This window comes from Rhea americana, unplaced genomic scaffold (assembly GCF_003343005.1).
Source record: "Rhea americana isolate MKP2758 unplaced genomic scaffold, rheAme1 scaffold_66, whole genome shotgun sequence".
Lineage (NCBI taxonomy): Eukaryota > Metazoa > Chordata > Aves > Rheiformes > Rheidae > Rhea > Rhea americana.
This window is the reverse complement of record NW_028186823.1, coordinates 1,772,183-1,789,625: the sequence shown is the minus strand read 5'-3', so window position 1 is coordinate 1,789,625 and position 17,443 is coordinate 1,772,183. Positions and strand designations below refer to the sequence as shown.

At 33.8% G+C, this 17,443-nt stretch overlaps 1 protein-coding gene across 1 annotated transcript in view; it reads left to right on the top strand.

Annotated features, from left to right (window-relative positions):
- CCDC138 (coiled-coil domain containing 138) overlaps positions 1 to 10,520 on the top strand; it is a gene marked incomplete at its 5' end in the record, with an annotated part of 36,067 nt that extends 25,547 nt beyond the window's left edge. Inside the window, 2 exons of the mRNA XM_085320839.1 lie at positions 8,824 to 8,962; positions 10,237 to 10,520. Of these exons, the coding sequence (XP_085176965.1) occupies positions 8,824 to 8,962; positions 10,237 to 10,408 (311 nt within the window). The remainder of the gene's footprint in view (positions 1 to 8,823; positions 8,963 to 10,236) is intronic.
- Positions 10,521 to 17,443: the final 6,923 nt, after the last annotated feature.

The window sequence follows — 17,443 nt, the reverse complement described above, 5'->3', positions numbered from 1 at the left end:
TATCTAATGAATGCCATAATATTGAATTTGATCTTTATTTGGTCTTTGAAACTAATCAACATGATCACATGCTCTTGGTCTACAAAGACATCTTTCTTGTTTTCCAGGGAATAAAGAGGGACTAGATATATTCCTTTTCATTCAACTGGCAACAAGGCTTTTTTGAAGGTACCTGAGGTTTTTTAAGGTTTTCTTGCATACTATAAGCACTGACATAGCAGACTGCTGAGCAGTGGTGTCTGGGTCTTAGTTCCATCTGTTAACTATGAACCCGTCTAAAGGAAGCTAGCAAAATGTCTGACAGAGGGACAGTCTGTTGTTAGGCAGGTTCGAAGAACTCCTGTTGAGGCATGTGAGTGTCATTCACACAAGGCATCATCACAGTAAAGTGTTCAGTTTTCAGTACTACTAGCTTTGAGGAATGTGTGAAGGTTTTGCAAGTATAAAGGCAAATGCACTATTGAATAAACTGAAATAAAAACTTCTCTGAGAAAATTGTTTTWAAAAAAGTACATTTAGTATCTTGATAAATTCTGGCTGAATGTGCCCAGAGAGAGATTTCCAAAATTCAGTACTCTGACCTCCTTTGAAGTTTTGGAAGTAAAATATATTAACTGCTAAATATTGCTTGTTTCAGTTTAGTTCAATGGTTTATAATATATTTATTCTTTAACATAGTTCTTACCATTTCTCATTTAAAYTACCACAGTCTGTAGTTGAATACTTACCATACACATCTTGTTAAATTTTCTTGTTCCTGTCTTATCATGCAGCTTATAGTATTTTTTTTAAAAAAACCTGTGATTCAGTTAAAAGGGTTATAAAGGGTGTAGTGAGTTTATAGTCACCTCTCAAAGATACCAGTTGTTTAACCACAGTCTGATTCTTGCTTGATCYACAGACTGCTTTTCGTAGAGAAATGCCCATCTCAGCTTTGCCTTTTACAGTTCTATGCAAAGACAGAATATATCTTAAATTTCTCCTACAATGATAGCTGACTTCTGTCATGTAGATTGGTAGCTTCTCCTTCCTCTGCTTTATTTTCATTCATGGAAATCAAAACATACTTGCACATTAGACGTTCTCAAAGCACTGACCTTTGCTTGCTTACCAKCTTCGACGCAATAGAGAAGTTAGTTACTTCTTTATTTCTTGTTCAGCAAGAAACTASTTTGCGATAGTGTATGCTTATTCAGAAATTGAGATGAGACTGCATGTTGAAAAAAGATCTGTAACTGAATCTCTGCTATGCTTACTTTAAAGCATATTATGATAGGACTTAAGTACAATTTCTTAATCATATTAATGTGACAGATTTTTAAGGACTACAACAGCAAGTTGTATTTACACATTCACTAAACCTTACTTTAGATTTTTTTTTTTTTTTTKWKWKAGAKAGAATATTCCAGTCGTGTATAAGCAAATCTGTATACAGATTTACTTGTTTCATAGGGAAGCTAGTCAAGTCAGTGAAGGTATAAAGATTGTCTCTATAATAAGCTATTGTTTACCTGTAAACGGATTTTATTTTTAATGTGGACTGCCTGTATGCACACTTCAGTGCATCTTCTGCTTGTCCTTCAAATTGCTATGCATCCGTAACGAATGCTAGAACAGATACCTCTGAAAAGTGGATGTGCAGAATCTGTCAAATAAATTGTTGATGCTGGTGAATATTTTCCTCTTTTTGAGTAAATAATTGCTCCCTTTGTTTTTTGCTTTTGTCTGAGCATTTTGAATTTTTTTTAAAGACTACAGACAACAAAGGTATGAAGTAAAAATGCTTATCTTAGATTACATTTTAACTGCATTTTTGAGCATATTATTTTTACTAGTGTCRTTTGTAGGGTTGAAGCTTTCCAAGTGGGTTAATTCTGCAGTATGGAAAGGGTAAAAATCTTAGGTCTGTAAGTACCATACTCTGGGAGGGTTCCCTGCACAGCCTATGTGAAAGGCAGGTGTGTTGTTATCATGAGGAATAGGATTTGTTTGAAGTTAAAGCAGGAAGAATGATTTACAGCTTATGTAGGATAAACACTGAAATGCAAACTATTTAAAAGGAAAGCCTTCCTCAATTACCCTGTCTTACCTTGGGAATTCTTATTCATTCTTCTTAAAACAGTGAATAATTATATATTAATATCTGTTTTATTTTAATCTTTTAATGACAGTTATGTATCTTTAGCTCTGTTAAATGTGGCCTGTGATAATGTTAGGCCTGTGTATTATAGGCAGTTTTTAAGAGTTGCACCAAGAGTTTGCAAATTCTTTTGTAAATTCATTACAGGCTTAGTTTGAATGCTTTTGATAAAATAAATGGTCCCAGTATTTAATTATGGATGCAGTAAATGGAGTAAACTCATGCAGTTCTATTGAAGTCATAGTAGCCTTCCCTCTAATAATAATAATAAAAAAAGGTAATTATTTTCTTCTTGTTCTAGTAATGAGTGTGTAATGCCTTAACCATTTTGCATTTTAGATCCTCCCATCTCATCTACTTCACAATCAGAAATAAAGCAGACTCTTAAAAATTTATTCAGAGCAAAGTAGCTACTTTTAAAGTAAAGATTCACTGTTCATTCAGGATAATACTGTGCTTTATGAGCAGCAAACCCATTTGAAGGCAGATGTGAGTGCTAACTTCTTTTAAAAAGTATTTCATGTAAAAATGAGCAGTTTATATGGTGACTTGGATATGTGCATTCCCTTCCTATCCATTTTTATGAATACTTTAGAACATCAAAGCTTATTAAAGCAGGATTTTCTTTACTATTACTTACTAAACTTGCATTTTTGTATAAATAATTTACATATACCTTTCCATAAAATAGCTTAATTTCAAACAATTAGTTTGAAATTCAGTTAGAGGGGAAAAAAATCTTTTTAATAGACACTTCGTGTTTGACAGTAGCAGAACTATTATACCTACTAGAAAACTTTTTTCAGACTTTCAGGGAAAACTGAAAATAATGCCATAGTTGCACTAATTTTGTAAAGGAGGCTATTTTTTTTAAGCATGCAGATAGTACAGTTTAAATACACAGATAGTGTAATATGTACAATCTTGAGGTAATGTCTGTGCATTGTSAGCGTTCAGACTTTTACATGCTTAATTGCAATGTGGTATGGCAAAATCACATGTCATCCCAAGTGAGATTTGATTATGTGAAGATGTTTATTTGAACTTGTTGTCATGTTTGAAAAAATTGTACTCAGTTCTGAGCTTGCTTATTACAGGCAAGAAGGCATTCGATCAAGAGAAATATGACAGTTGAGGTTTGACTGAAAAAAAAAATTTGTAACAAAACTCCTTTAGGTAATCTTCTGCAAGAGAGTTGTTGATTCCTCTAGTAATCATCGTAGTTCATTAGACTTTTTCTGGTTTCTTGAATACTCCATATGCAGAATAGTACACAGCTTAATTTAGGATGTTACCTAGGTTATTGTAAAATAGTGTTAATTTGTCGATCTGCTGCCTCACTTGGATCACACTGTAATGACTAGGCTATATTGGTTGCTTATAGGCAACTTGAGTACAATTAAAAACACTGAAGTTTTCATCCTCTGACATTTCTAGTCGGTGATCTTCTAGGATAACGTTTATTGTTTCTTAATGTATTTCCTTTCCACTTCTGCCTTCTAGCAAGTAAAATAATTCTGTTTCTCATGTGTGTTATACCCRTCTCTCATGTGTGTTATACTCCTGGATCTTTTTGCTGCAATCATTAATGAGTATACTAAGTAAGCAGAATTGAAGAAAAATGTTTAAAAAATTGGAGGTTCACTTTTCAAGACAAAATATTTTGCTTCATTTTGAGTTGATTCCTTGTGCTCTTTCCACTTCTACTACTGCCCCATCTTCTCCAATGCGATGATACTCTATGTGGTGCTGTGTCGAATGATATTGAAGTCTAGACAACTTAGAACTGCTTTAGCATTTGTTTAAATATTTACCATATAAAAATATGTGACTACTCTGGCACAACCTTTGATAAATCTACAATAAACTTTATTTCATTTTTTTATTTTCTTCTATTTCCTGAAAATGTCACTGAAGTCTTATTAAAGGGCATATATTTATTTAGATTGTGTTTTTTGTGCTCTGTGTCCTAAATTTATATGTACTTTGTTGGCTGTTTTCTTTTCACAAAGTGTTACTTCCAGATTTGTTAGGGGCATTTTTTTTAACTATTCTTGTCATAAATCATGTTTCTTTCAGAATCATGAGGTCTGTTCTTGTATCCATAGCTAACGGGCTCTTGGAATTGCTGTTTTTGTGGACTTTCTCATCCTTTTTATCAAGATCAGTCTCCTGAAAACTAGCAGATTAACATAGGTGTGACCCAAAAGGTTACAGTATCATTAGCTTTTATACCATTCTATTTGTGCTGGAGACAAATGACCTCACTTCTTTTTGTTCTACGTTTACTTGTATGTCTGGAAAAGCTTTTGTTTGTTTGTTTGTTTGTTTGTTTGTTTTGTTCCTTTTCTGACCTGTAGTTTTTCTGTTCTTTCTAGGCTTCTGTTCACTCCAAGGCCTTTTGTCACATAAGTAGTCCTGCAAGGTTTTTAGCCTTTTTAATACAATTCTTTTCTTGCATTGAATGCAGTTTCAAAATGACTTTTCAAAATACTTTGTGAAAACATAACCTTCTTCCCTGTTTTTTAAAATGGTGTGGCTTTAGTGAAGTAAGTATAATGTTCTTTTACATGAAAAAGTCAGTCTTTCATCCTCATACATTGTGATGAGTCAGRCGCAAAATTGATGTGTGGACCATAAGGATACTAGAATCAAACAATTAAGGAATAAATAATAGTGGTGAACTTACTGAATTTTGTTAAATAGTTAGCTATCCAGACATCCACTCATTAACCCAGTGGCCATTTCTGTCTTGCTCAACTTCCTCCATCACTTACCTGTCTTTAGTTCTTTTAATAATTTGCTCTTTCCAAATGTGTGGAAACTATCCTGTGATCATAGTTGGAGTAAACAAGAATGAAGATGTAGTTAAACAGCATTGTAGGTGGATTCAGCTTCATGCTCAGTCAGCTAATTTTAAATGTCTGCAGGTAGCATGTTTTGAACTACGCATTTTAATGAGTAGAGATCTGAGGCTCAATTAATGTGCTCAAAAGTGTCTGGTGCTGTTTAACATTCCCTAGGGTTTCATGGCTGACCACCAGTTGCAATTTGAGAATGACACTGGTCTTCCATTCATCTTGTCACATTTGCATGAACATCTTGAATATTCTAGGAAACTATCTGAACGGCAGTTCAAATCATCCTGAGGTCAGCACATAGTAGGTGATCAGCGGAATTGCTCCTTGATTTCCCTTGACTCTAAGTCACCTGTTGTGTATTCTCCATCCTCTCAGCAGATTCTCATAGAAGCTAGGTAGAACAGTAATTCTTAATTTGTAATGCATGAATTTAGAATTGTCTTTCCTAACAGTCTTTGTTTTCTGAGGTGACATAGTTCTAGATATAAACCAGAATTTTTTGGATAGCTATAGCTAGTGAGATTTTACGCTRTTAGAGATTACTTTGATAGTAAATTTCAAATGAATTCTGCCAACAGTGCTAAATTGCAGTTGTTCAGTGGCAGTCTACCAGTCAAACTAATCTAATGCAACTTTAATATGCTGCATTTTTTTGTAAGAACACTAGTGGGAGCATTTGCAGATTATTTTTAATTGTGCTGAAGTCCTGACAGGATAGATGACGTTTTTGTAGAATATGTAATAAAATCTGTGAAAGTATAAAACACCAAAATAAATATTTAAAAAATGTGAAGCATTTACATTCTTTTATTTGGTCAGATTTAAGATAATTTAAGTAATGCTTGGTTTTTTTTATACTTTCTAATGATTTAGAATATATCCTACAAAAGTTTATCCTAAGTGCATTTATAGACAGTGTACCAAAAAAAATCCATTTAAGTGTACATCTTTATCAGTTTGCATTCAAATAATTGAACTTTGTGAAAAGTAACAAGTTATTTCTACTTCGGCTCTTCTGTTTTATAGTAAAAAGTCTTCTGTTTTGGAAAGTAATGTGCATCTCAGATGTTGCTTTGGAAACCAAAAAGTCAAAGAAAAGTCAAAGAATTTTTATAGAATACATACATTTTTAAAAATAAAATATTTTAGTGGACCACTGAGAATAAGGCAGCAAAAAAATGTCCTAGTCAGCTGAATGTGGTGTTTGTTCAGCTCTGTAGAAGGGATTTGTAGGTTTCTTACAGCAGTTTAAGAGAGATTTTTAGGAATAAATTATAGGACCTCCCTCTTCATCACAGCAATCTTATGTTCGGATCTCTGTGGGGAGCATTCTCCTCTTTCTCATTAGTTAGTGTTCAGCTGAGTCAGAAGTCATGTTAAATTCTAGAAGTTTCTAAAGCCAATTGTTGTTTTAACAGACAGTAGGAAAAAAAAAACTTGATTTTCTTCCTGAATGTCAGTGTTGTTATATGTTTACACTTTGTTCTTACCTGTCTGRTAATTGTGTTTGGTAGGCAAGATATTGTTCAGGATTTTGTTGCTAAAATAGATTTTATTACTTTATCAGTGGAGTGGTGTGTGTTCACCAGACCATTTCATTTTCTTGGCAGTATACAGTCGTTTGCAGAAACTCACGCAAACTCTGGAAGAATTCCGTAGAGCTGTAGTTACTGAATAATACCAGAATTTRTAGGAGAGGTGGTTTATAGAAGAGATGGTTATCTCTTGCTGCTATCTCTAGAAACTTTGACTTCGAATACTCTTTAAGTGATAGGAATGTTTTGATATGAAGTACTCCAAGACAGCAGTTTTTACTGAAGGTACTCATTAAGCTTCTTTGTTTCTTTTCAGCTTCTAGGAAATCTGCTACATGTGTCCGTTCATCGTTTTGAGGCCTCTTTTCATGTTTTTTTTTTTTCAAGTTAGACTTGCTATGGTGTGATACCACCATAAATAGAACTGGAATCTACGTTAATGATTTTTCCACCTTTAGTACACTTCTGTATGTTYTTAATAACTTTGAAGTTCTAACTGTCATGTAGAACACTTGCTCAATAAAGAACACTGGATCTTCAGTATGTATTAGTCATGTATCACTAAAATTGGCTCATAAACTGTGAGCTCATCTAAGGATTTTCTGCTTGCTCTAAGTTTACAGATAGCTCTGAATTTTTGATTTCAGTTTCTGCAAAATGCTTCTTTCTGCAGTAAAAAGTAGAAATATGTTAGAGCTCCACCCTGAGCAACTCTATCGGGGGGCAAAGTGCAGGGTGTAGTGGCATCTCTTGCTGGATTCCTAACGAATTTGTTCAGTTCTCTTAACTATTGAATTGTACTTTGGAATGATTCCCCATTCCTAAGATAAATTTTTCTTAGAGACTACATTATTGTATGTTTTTCTTACAAAAACAGCATTCTGCTGGTATTTTGTGATACTTGACAGACGTTTTCATAAATAGTAAGGTGTACTCAGCATTTAGAGGGCATAGGGCTGTTTGTTGGTTTAGTCAAATGACATGTCGTTGTTTTGCAAAAAATGCGTATTTTGAAAGATATCTTCTTAACAGTAACATCTAGGAGTTGTTATGGCTGTGTTGAATATTCAATACAGATCCTTTACTCTGAAAAAATTAATTGTTTAAGCTCTCAGGCTGACCTTGTAATTGCCAAGTTGATTTTTTTTTTTAAGTCCTGTTCCAAACAGCATTCTATAACATAAGCTGTTCTTCATGATTTTATATCAGTAAGCTTCCTGAAATAATAAAACTTTGAATTCACGCCAAGGCTGCTTGCTATAGCTAATAAGCTTTATGTCCTTGGAGAAGGAAAGGGGGGAAATTTTAACCAAAAAATATACCCTGTCCTTTTTGAACTGATAAAAGCATCTCGACATCCTATTTATAAATTATAGTACTCAGTGTACGTGCAAAGAATTTTCTTAACGTTTGTGTTTATAGGTTTGTGGCTGTAATCTGGTTATTCTAGTTTCTTATTAATTGTGACATATTAACTATATTTAACATTAGGTAAACATTAAAATATTTTCCTCACATCTGTGTTCTTCTAATGTGAATGTACATCAGTTGTTACTTATTTTCTATATAGTTTTGCTATAACTCAATCTATAATGTAAGAACCAAGAATAAGATAATGAAAGAGAACAGATATTCTTAATTGTATTCTGATGTAATTAAATTGTAGAGAACAGGATAAAGCATAAGGATTACGTAATGCGACAATATTAAAAAATCATCCACTATTTTAAGGAAGTTTTGTTGATATCTGTGTTCTTACATACCTCTGTCTTTTTACGTGTCAATTATTATTTTGCCTGTTTCTTAACAAAGTACAATGAGAGTATTTTGGTAATGAAAGGCTGTCCAGTATCATGTTGTCTTCTACATATGCTGTCCCTATGCATACTGTTTTGCAGCAGCTTAAACTTCTTGCTTGTGAATCTTTTTGCACAGCTTTATGTTTCTATCACATGACAAGAGGAAAGAACTGTGGTAAATGAGCTTTGGAAAAAACCACATTCAAGATGAGAATAATTATTTGAGTTTAAACTGCTGTTTCCTGTTTTACTTTGTTCTCAAGGGAGTAGGTCTTGGTTAATATGTAAGGTTGGTAACATCAGAACTCTTAGGAACTTAAGCTTTTTTAGTTTGTAGTTTTGCATCATGTGCCCAGTAGAAACCCAATTATTGTTAAAATAGTTGCATGATTTAGGGATTTAAAAACAGTCTAAAGTTACCAATAGCTGTTTTACCTTTCCATGCACCAAGTTCTGTGATAAAACTTTTCAATTCTTTTCTTTTCCAGGTTCCTTACAGCCTTTCCTGGAAGCCTGCAGTAACGAATCCTTTTTCCGTACTTGTTCTGTATTACTTCGAACTCCTAAGTTAGATCTTCAGATTTTGGAAAAGCTCTGTGTTATCCTGCAAAAGCTCTCCAGAATAAAGTAATCTTTTATTATCCTCATTATTCATAAAATCACAGCATTCTATTGGTTATTTTACCTTAGTAAACTTGGGGACATTTCTCTTTCTCCTTTTTCAAAAACTTATTTCTGTATTGCTGTTAATTTACTACACAGTGGGCAATGCTGGACTTTCTCTGTTATCAGTTAACTTAAGAATGTTTGTCACAGATACATGGGACAGTTCTCTCAATTCGCTCATAAATATCTCCASTTCAGCTTCCAGAAGGCACGCACTGAAAAATACTAATCTATAGAGCAAATGTTCCTTATGTATAGAGATTACAAGAATACTTAGATGAGAACCCTTCTTTCCTTTCCCTCTGACGTTCAGTTATACTCAGGTACTCTGTAGAAAGCCCTCTTAAAATATTTGGGCTCTTACATGACTTAGGCGTAAGTCTCATCAAGTTTTATTTTCTTCAAAAATAAAATGTAGAGTCTTCAGTTATTTAAAGTCTTTTGGAAATGTTAGTCTCTATAAGATATGTTCCTGTTACTTACCATTTATAATTTTATTGTAGTAAAGATCTTCCTCATATCAATAGTAATGTCCTACAGAACACCATTGGTGCATTACTGCACACTGGAGCACTGCTTGATGGGATTGTTTCATTTATAAAAGTAGATGTCTAAACTGAGCCATTCTTTATGCTAGAATTGAAAATGAATGGCTAAACTGATTTTTTTTTTTTCTTTTTACTTTCTTAGAAATAAAATCTGAACTCTGGAAAAACTTGTTTTCCAGTAAGCTAATCTGATCTAATTTTCATTGGAAATAATTTAGAAGTAAAACTTGTTCAGAAATCCCAGTTATTTAAAGTTTAGTGTTTATTGAAACCTCATTCCTATCGGCTGGTGAATCTTCATAGTAGCTTCTTTGAAATATTCTTGAATATAAATTCTTTCTTTTCAAGATTTTCTGTTATGTTTTATTACTGTTCAGTTTAATATTATCCTGTATTACCTATATCTGTCTTTATTCCAATATCCTTATTTCACATATTTGAGCTTTCATGATCCAATATTTAAATGCCACTTTCTCAAATGAAAGGACAGTTCTCCAGTGATTTTTGCCAAGCTTTTTCTCACCATGCATTGATAACCTTCAACTTAGAGATACCACCTGCAGTCTAGAAGGATTATGTGAAACTCCCACTATAATGCATATTTTTATTCATAARCAGTCTTACGTTCTAGAACCTTTAGTGTTCATTTGAAACCTCTTCAGTTATTTTATGTATAATCTTTTGCAGAAGTAATAAGAAGATGTTTGAATTGTTTACTCTTCACCTAATGATCCAAGAACTTCAGAGGACAACACATCCAGATCATGCCTTTCTCTGTATAAACCTTAATTCAATTCTATTTAATTTGGGATTGGCAAGGAGTAACTCTCTTGCCTCCAGTCTAAGCACAAGTCACTAGCATTACCTTTCATTCTAATTGTTTTTCTGTATAATTTGTACCAGCTTTTTGTGTTACTTGAAGTATTTGTAATTTTTTATTGTTTTCTATAAATAAATGCATTAAAACCTCAGTTTTATATGAATTACTATGTATCGTGTAATCTCACTGATATCAGTGGATTCATAAAAGGGAAAATGAAAAATTGTGCTGATTTTTTAAAATACTTATTTAAATAGTGAAATGCTGTTTCTCTGAACAACTCAGGTAAGTCATGAAATTTGATSCCTTCAACTAAATTGTATAAGCTGAGCAAGTAATCACAGGAGGATTAAAGTTGGAAGGACCTCTCAAGATCATCTAGTCCAACCCCCTTGTTCAAGCAGAGTCACCTAGAGTACATTTCCAAGGATTTTGTTTAGATGGCTTTTGGTATCTCTAAGGAAGGAGACTTCACAGCCTTTTGGGCAACCTGTGCCAGTGCTTTGAAGTAAAGAACACAATAAATAAGTTTGTTCTCATATTCAGATGGAACTTCTTGTATTTCGGTTTTTACCTGTTGCCTCTTGTCCTGTCATTGTACACCACTGAAAAGAGTCTAGCCGCATCCTTTTTACACCCTCCTTTCAGGTATTTATACACATCTATAAGATCCCCCCTCAGCCTTCTTTTTTCCAGGCTGAACAGTCCCAGCTCTCTCAGCCTTTCCTCACATGGAAGATGCTGCAGTCCCTTAACCACTGTAGTAACCCTTCACTGGACTCACTTTCACMAGGGCTGAGCAGAAGAGAAGCAGACCAGTAATACCAACTTTTCCTTACAGCTATGAGTATTAGTTATCTTTTACTTTCCAGAGATTTTTAAGCATTCATTGATTTATGGTTCATAAATAACAGGCAGCTATCTCCTCAAATTCTCTTTGAGATAATTATTTTTTTTGAGTGACTGAAACCAAGTTTTGCTTTAACTAAACTTGACATTGATTTTGATGTGTTGAATGAGAATTTTTTTCATTCTGATGTCCGAATTTCCTAGATTTTGTCTGCTGTTTTTCTGTRTTTGTCACATTTACAGTTTTATCCTGCCTTATTTGGGTGAAATTCTGTTGTAACTTTGGATTTTAATATCTCTTCAAATGTTAATAAAAACATTTCTTTGAGTCTAGCAGTAATAACTCCTAATATAAAATATTTTAATATTACTGCTATATTTACTAATTTTCAAGACAATTTTCATTGAATCTCTTAATATGGTTATTTTCTGAGCATCAGATGAATATATTCTGTCTTGTGGACCAGTAGTTCAGTGTTTGGAAGTTCTTATACAGAGAAAATAGGATACTACTTTAAAAAAAAGAAATTGAACTCAATCTTCCATTTCTAATTTCCAATTCATCATTTGTACTGTAACTACTGAAAGCCTTTCATTGTAACATTGAAATTGCAATTAAAATGTAAAGACCTGCCATATGTTAGTCTTTGATTAACACTAACAATCAGTACAAAATGTTAGATTTGTTTTTCATTTCCGTATATTTTTTCATGTTTTTCTTTTGTATTTTTTTTCCAGAAGTCTTTGAATCATTCAGTCTTTGGGTTGAGACTTTGAAATTACATTCTAACTGGGAATATTTTGCAGCAATCTGACTTTCATTTCTCTCAAGCTTTTCTAAGAGTGAACTCTACACCAAATTTGGCACCAAGTATGTCCTGAAGACAGACTTTCCCTGTAGGGTGGGAAAAGAATTCTAGGTAACTTTTAAATAATAGTGATCATAGATAAAAGCTTTTGCTGACAGTTGATTATGTTTTGGAATAAATGCATTCATCAGTAGTTTCACTTTTCTGTCAGCAGTGCCAAAGCTTTCATATACCTTGTGTCTATCTTTGGCTGAAGATAAAACCCTCTTATTTAGCAGCTGTATTTCTAGTTGCTGTGTACTGCTCTGTCTTTGCTTACTCATTGAAAATACTAGGAAATTGGTAACCCCAAAAAGCTGTGTAAAGTTATTAGGCTTCCTATATCTATGAGAATGGTAATTTTGCTCTTGGTTTTCAGTACGCTAACACTGTGTGAAACAACTAGTTTTCTTGTGGTACGAATTTATGACGCTTAAACATTTTACCTCTAATAATGATGAAGAAGGTAAGCTTTTACTGTTGGTCTTTTGTTCACAGTAGTAAGTGCCTGCAGTTAGAAAAGATGAATSACTATTAACTTTCAGGTTTTATGATCTTGAATCTTTATGTTAAGATGTTTAAAAAAATTCCCCAAAACACAACTTTATTGAATATTAATGTAACTGATGCATTAAGGATGAAATTGTTTTTTTGATCTTAAACAGAAATGAGCTGTAGGGGAAAAAAAAGTTCTTGATTTCACATTCATATTAGAGTAAACCAACATATGGAGAAATATATGAATATATGGATGAATATGAAATGTCTTATGAAAAATAGACACTTCTATAAATTTAAAGACTTAGAAAAGTTCCAAAATGTGCATGTGACTTTTGACTGGGAGTAGTAATTCTTAGGTGCACAGACAGGGATTTTTTTTAATGTGAAACATGAGTCACAAGTATATTCTAACAGAGTTATAGGGAGACTAGATTCATAATGATAGATGTAAATTTTTTTWAAAAGCAGATTTTGACAGACAACTGAGTTCCCGAGTATGTTGTCCTAAAATTTTTCAGAAGGTCTTTAAACAATGTGAACCATGTGGTATTTTTTTCCTGAGTTTCTTACTAATCAATCCTGTTAATGCAGAGATACTTGTGAAATCTCCATGTATCATGGTAGGTAAAGCGATGATAAATTTGGAATTGATTTATTTTCCTTCTAGTTTTTAGTTTGTGGTGGTGTTTTTATCTCTAGACATGCGTTTTTATAAAAACACGTGRATTATAAAAACAAGTAAAAGGATTCTCTTAGAATAATGTGATTCCAGGGACAAAGACTAAAAGAAAGTAAAGTGTCAGCAAAGAAAGTAAAGKGTCAGCAAAGAAAGTGGGCAAGAGAGGTAGTTGAGTTGAGATTGTACCCCAAGGCTCAGAGAGGGGAAGATGAAGAGGAAAGTCTCAGGGCTGCTTTGCACATGGTCCTATGTTGTGTGAAGTCTCTGACAGCACATTCCTAGGCCCCCCAGTGAGATCAGCTCGGCTTCATAGCAGTGGCAGAAGGAAATCTAAGGTTGGGAGATAGCTCTCAGTGGCAATATTGGGTATGATTACATTGAAAATGTATTGCTTTGCCTATTTACCTAACTATAGTTATATAATTGAAACCAGGAGAAGATGCTGTTAAAATCTAAATTGTGGATTGAATGTGTCATCAATTTTCTCTTTCTGTGATTCTGTTTTCTGACGTCCCTATCTTCCATTCCTGTACTGTAACTTCCAAACTGAAAAAATGGTTAACAGATTTTAACTCATTTCTAAACTCTAATCTAGCTGTAGCTAGATTAGACAGTTTTTGCTGTCGTTTTCCTTCCTAATACGAAAACTGAGGAGCAGATACCAGATGGAGAACGAATTTCTGTCAGGTTGRTCACACTTTGAGTAAGGAGCAGCCAGCTGATCAGTCAGAACATGTACCCTTAAAAATYGGTATAATTTGTGCCATGTCTTGTTTGTATGTAAGTCCCTAAAAGCAGTTACTACCAACACCAGCATGAACCTTAGAAATGTTCTGGCAGGGCAAATTGGTTGCTTTAAAGGAAGATACAGAACTGATGCAAAATTTTATGTGGAACAGCTATAGGAGTCCTCACTGGGAAGGTTCTTAAGAGCATTGCATCTACTCATGTAAGAATAATTTTCCTCCCAGGAAAGGCTACAGACCTGATGAAAAAAAAWAWWWWWWWWATRTATRTATATRTATGTATGTATATGTATGTATGTATATGTATATACATTGTAGAATTCATGACATAATCCCCTTTGATCTATATAGATGGCTTTCTATGGATACCTGTGGTAAAGATAGTTTTTCAGGCCTGATCTACAAACTTTGAATTTGGCAAATCTGTAAGAAAGGTACTTTCCTGGATGGGAGAAAGTTGCATTTGCAGAAACATAGTAGATCAAAGTAACAGTACTAACAGTACCCAAATTGTACAATGGTAGTATGTTTCTTCATATATAGAATTTTAGCACCTGATAAGTGATCTGTCTTTTAAAGTGGTATTCAGTTCATAGTTGCCTGCCAGTTCTCCTGAACATGACTGACTTGCATCTTTTTAAATTTTATATACTGAATTTAATAAATTATCGGCCAAARAATTCTTCTAACAGATAAATTAACCTGAAAGCTGAAAGTATATGGAAGGCATTTTTTTWAAAAAAAACTTTATTCACAGTGARCAGCAGTGTCTTAAATATGTGTTTTAATTTTCCAGATCAGATTTAAAAGGAGCCATAAGCAGAGCACATAATTCAGAGGAGGGACACTGGATCTTTTAATTATATAGTGAATTTTCCACCTAAAACTTATCCAACCTCAGGGATTGATAATCTGATAGAAAATATTTTTCTTAACATCTAAATTTAGTCTCAAAAGTCTGAAAATTTGATATATAAAAACAGTCTGGTAATGCTCTGCTTCACAAATGGTTGGAGGGTCTGCTGTGGTAGAACAGTGACCCATTGTGTTTCTAATAATAATATAATGCTTACACTTTCTTAATACTTAACACAAGTTATTTTAAAAGGAACAGAGCACTACTCTTTAACAACTCTTCTTACCTTTGCCATCCCTCTGAGCAATGCTGAAAGAGGCTAAGATGTCTGTGCGTTATGTACTGACTCTTGTAATGTTGTATGTCCAAACCACCGCCGCCTGTTRTTGAAAATAGTCTTTAATCTACAGTGTTCTGATCATGCTTAGGAACATTTCTTATTGTTACTTGTTCACAGAGGGAATTTTGAAAACATTACCAGTCTTGAAAACATTATCTTATATTTATGGCTACCTGATTTCTAATAGAAGAGAGAACTTTGAACAAAATCACTTACTGTTACTTTGCTTGTAGCTTGCTTTGGGTGAATGATCCTGAATCAAAATACAGCTTTTCTAAGATACTCTGATCCCCAAAGTCACATTGAGAGAACTGATGAACAGGGAACCAAGAAGCTATGTATACATTTTTTTTTTTTTTTCAAAATACAGTTCCTTCTCTGTCCTGCCCGTCAATCAAGGATATTTAATTTGGTCCCAAGCAGTACTTCCCTGAATATGCCACATCTCTGATTACTGCTGCTTAATTATTAAATAGCAGCTCTAGTAGATGAACACAAACTAGGACTGTAAACCTGGTGGCTGGAGTATTAATAACGATAGCTGTGAATGACACAATAGTCCTATTAATACTCTAGCTCCTTGAAGTTATCTTCAGCCTAATGAAATGGCATCTTCAGTGCTCTTAATTGTGGAGAAAAGGAATGAAAATAAGTGATCTTCCTTAGTGGAAAGAAAGTATTGTGTGATACTAGATTTTCAGAAAAGCATGTAATACTTCATCCATCAGCTTTTTCAAAAAGTAAAATGCCTTGAGGAAGATCATAGATAATTAATATGTTGCCAAATTGTCTTGATCTTGCCCCCAGAAGAAATTGTATTCTACTATGTGGATTCAATAACTATTTGTATAAGAAATGTGAATAAAGGCATTTTTCTGTTCCATGTCTTTCTCAAAATGTAACAGTTTGCCTGGATTCTATTCAAGATTGACTCCATCCTTTTTTCACAGCAGCCTTGCATACTAAGACCAAATTCCAGACAGGAAAGCCCAACTCTTGTTCATAATCTCTTTTCTTATTTCAGTTGTCTTAGTATTAGTCTGTCTTTAGTGTTACCTGTTCCTGATATCTTAGTCATTTGCAAGTGGTGGATTAAACTGGAAAATCATTGTATGTGATACTAACTTGAATCCTATTATAAGTTCGTGTTTACAGCAGCCTCTCTTACCAGCTATAAAAAATGGTATTTTAAAAAGATGATGSACAAATGAAATCCATCCTGTATATGACCTGTATAACAACTAATCACAGATACCATCTGCATCAGAGCATGCAAAGGCTTCTTCCATGGTAGAAGTAGTTGGACAGGTCTAGTTTGACAGAGCACCGTCAAAAAAGAATTATCATTTTTCAGTGCTTCAAGAGTGGTTGATAATGATAAATTAAGGGCTAAAGTAAAAGATGCTAGGTATTACAGATTGTATCAGAATAATAATCCGGATAATTTATTTGTATGTAGAAGAAAGAATATATATGCAATACTATGTGTCTAAAATGAGATATAGACTTGAAACAGTGTATTCTTGTCTTGTTTATATTAATAATTTCTGGGAATATTCCCAAAGAAGTCTATCCAACACATTGTAAGGATGTGAGCTCTGTTTTCTTCTTATTATCACGGATGTATAGAGGTTGCTTGGTCCTGCATATGAATGACTTCTGTTGTACCTCTGGGGCATGATTTCCACTTGCTTTAGGCATACCTTCCTGATAACAGAGGGGGAACTTCTGAACTACGTGAGACTTTGAGTTCACTGAGAAGTTAGCCTAGCGGCTTCTCCTGCCTTAACTGGTAYGACTTCTCAGTTTATCCTGCAATCCATGCAGCTGGGCTTTTACACCTGTCTTACCTTCATGGGTAAGGGATTAATGACCCCAAACTATACAACGTGGAGGCGATACTGTTTTTACTTAGACTCCAAAACTGAAACTCATTCTTTTTTTCCAGTGTACCTTACCTCTCCTGTTTCTTTTTGTTATTATTATGACCATATCAGGGCTATCAGCTGTTAGACACTATACAGAGGGCAGTTCCTGATTGCAATTTAAGATTAGAGTGGGCATGCAAAGCCAGACAGTTTTCACTAAGGAAAGAATGACACAAYACTCTTCAGTATAAGAAGCTGAGATGAGGGGAGGTCTTTCAAGGAAATAATTATCCTTGTCTTACAAGAAGGAATGTTCCATAGCCATCCAAAAAACTAATAATGGAGTTGGAAATAGAGGGTGTACCTGTAGACTGCTCTCTCTGAGCA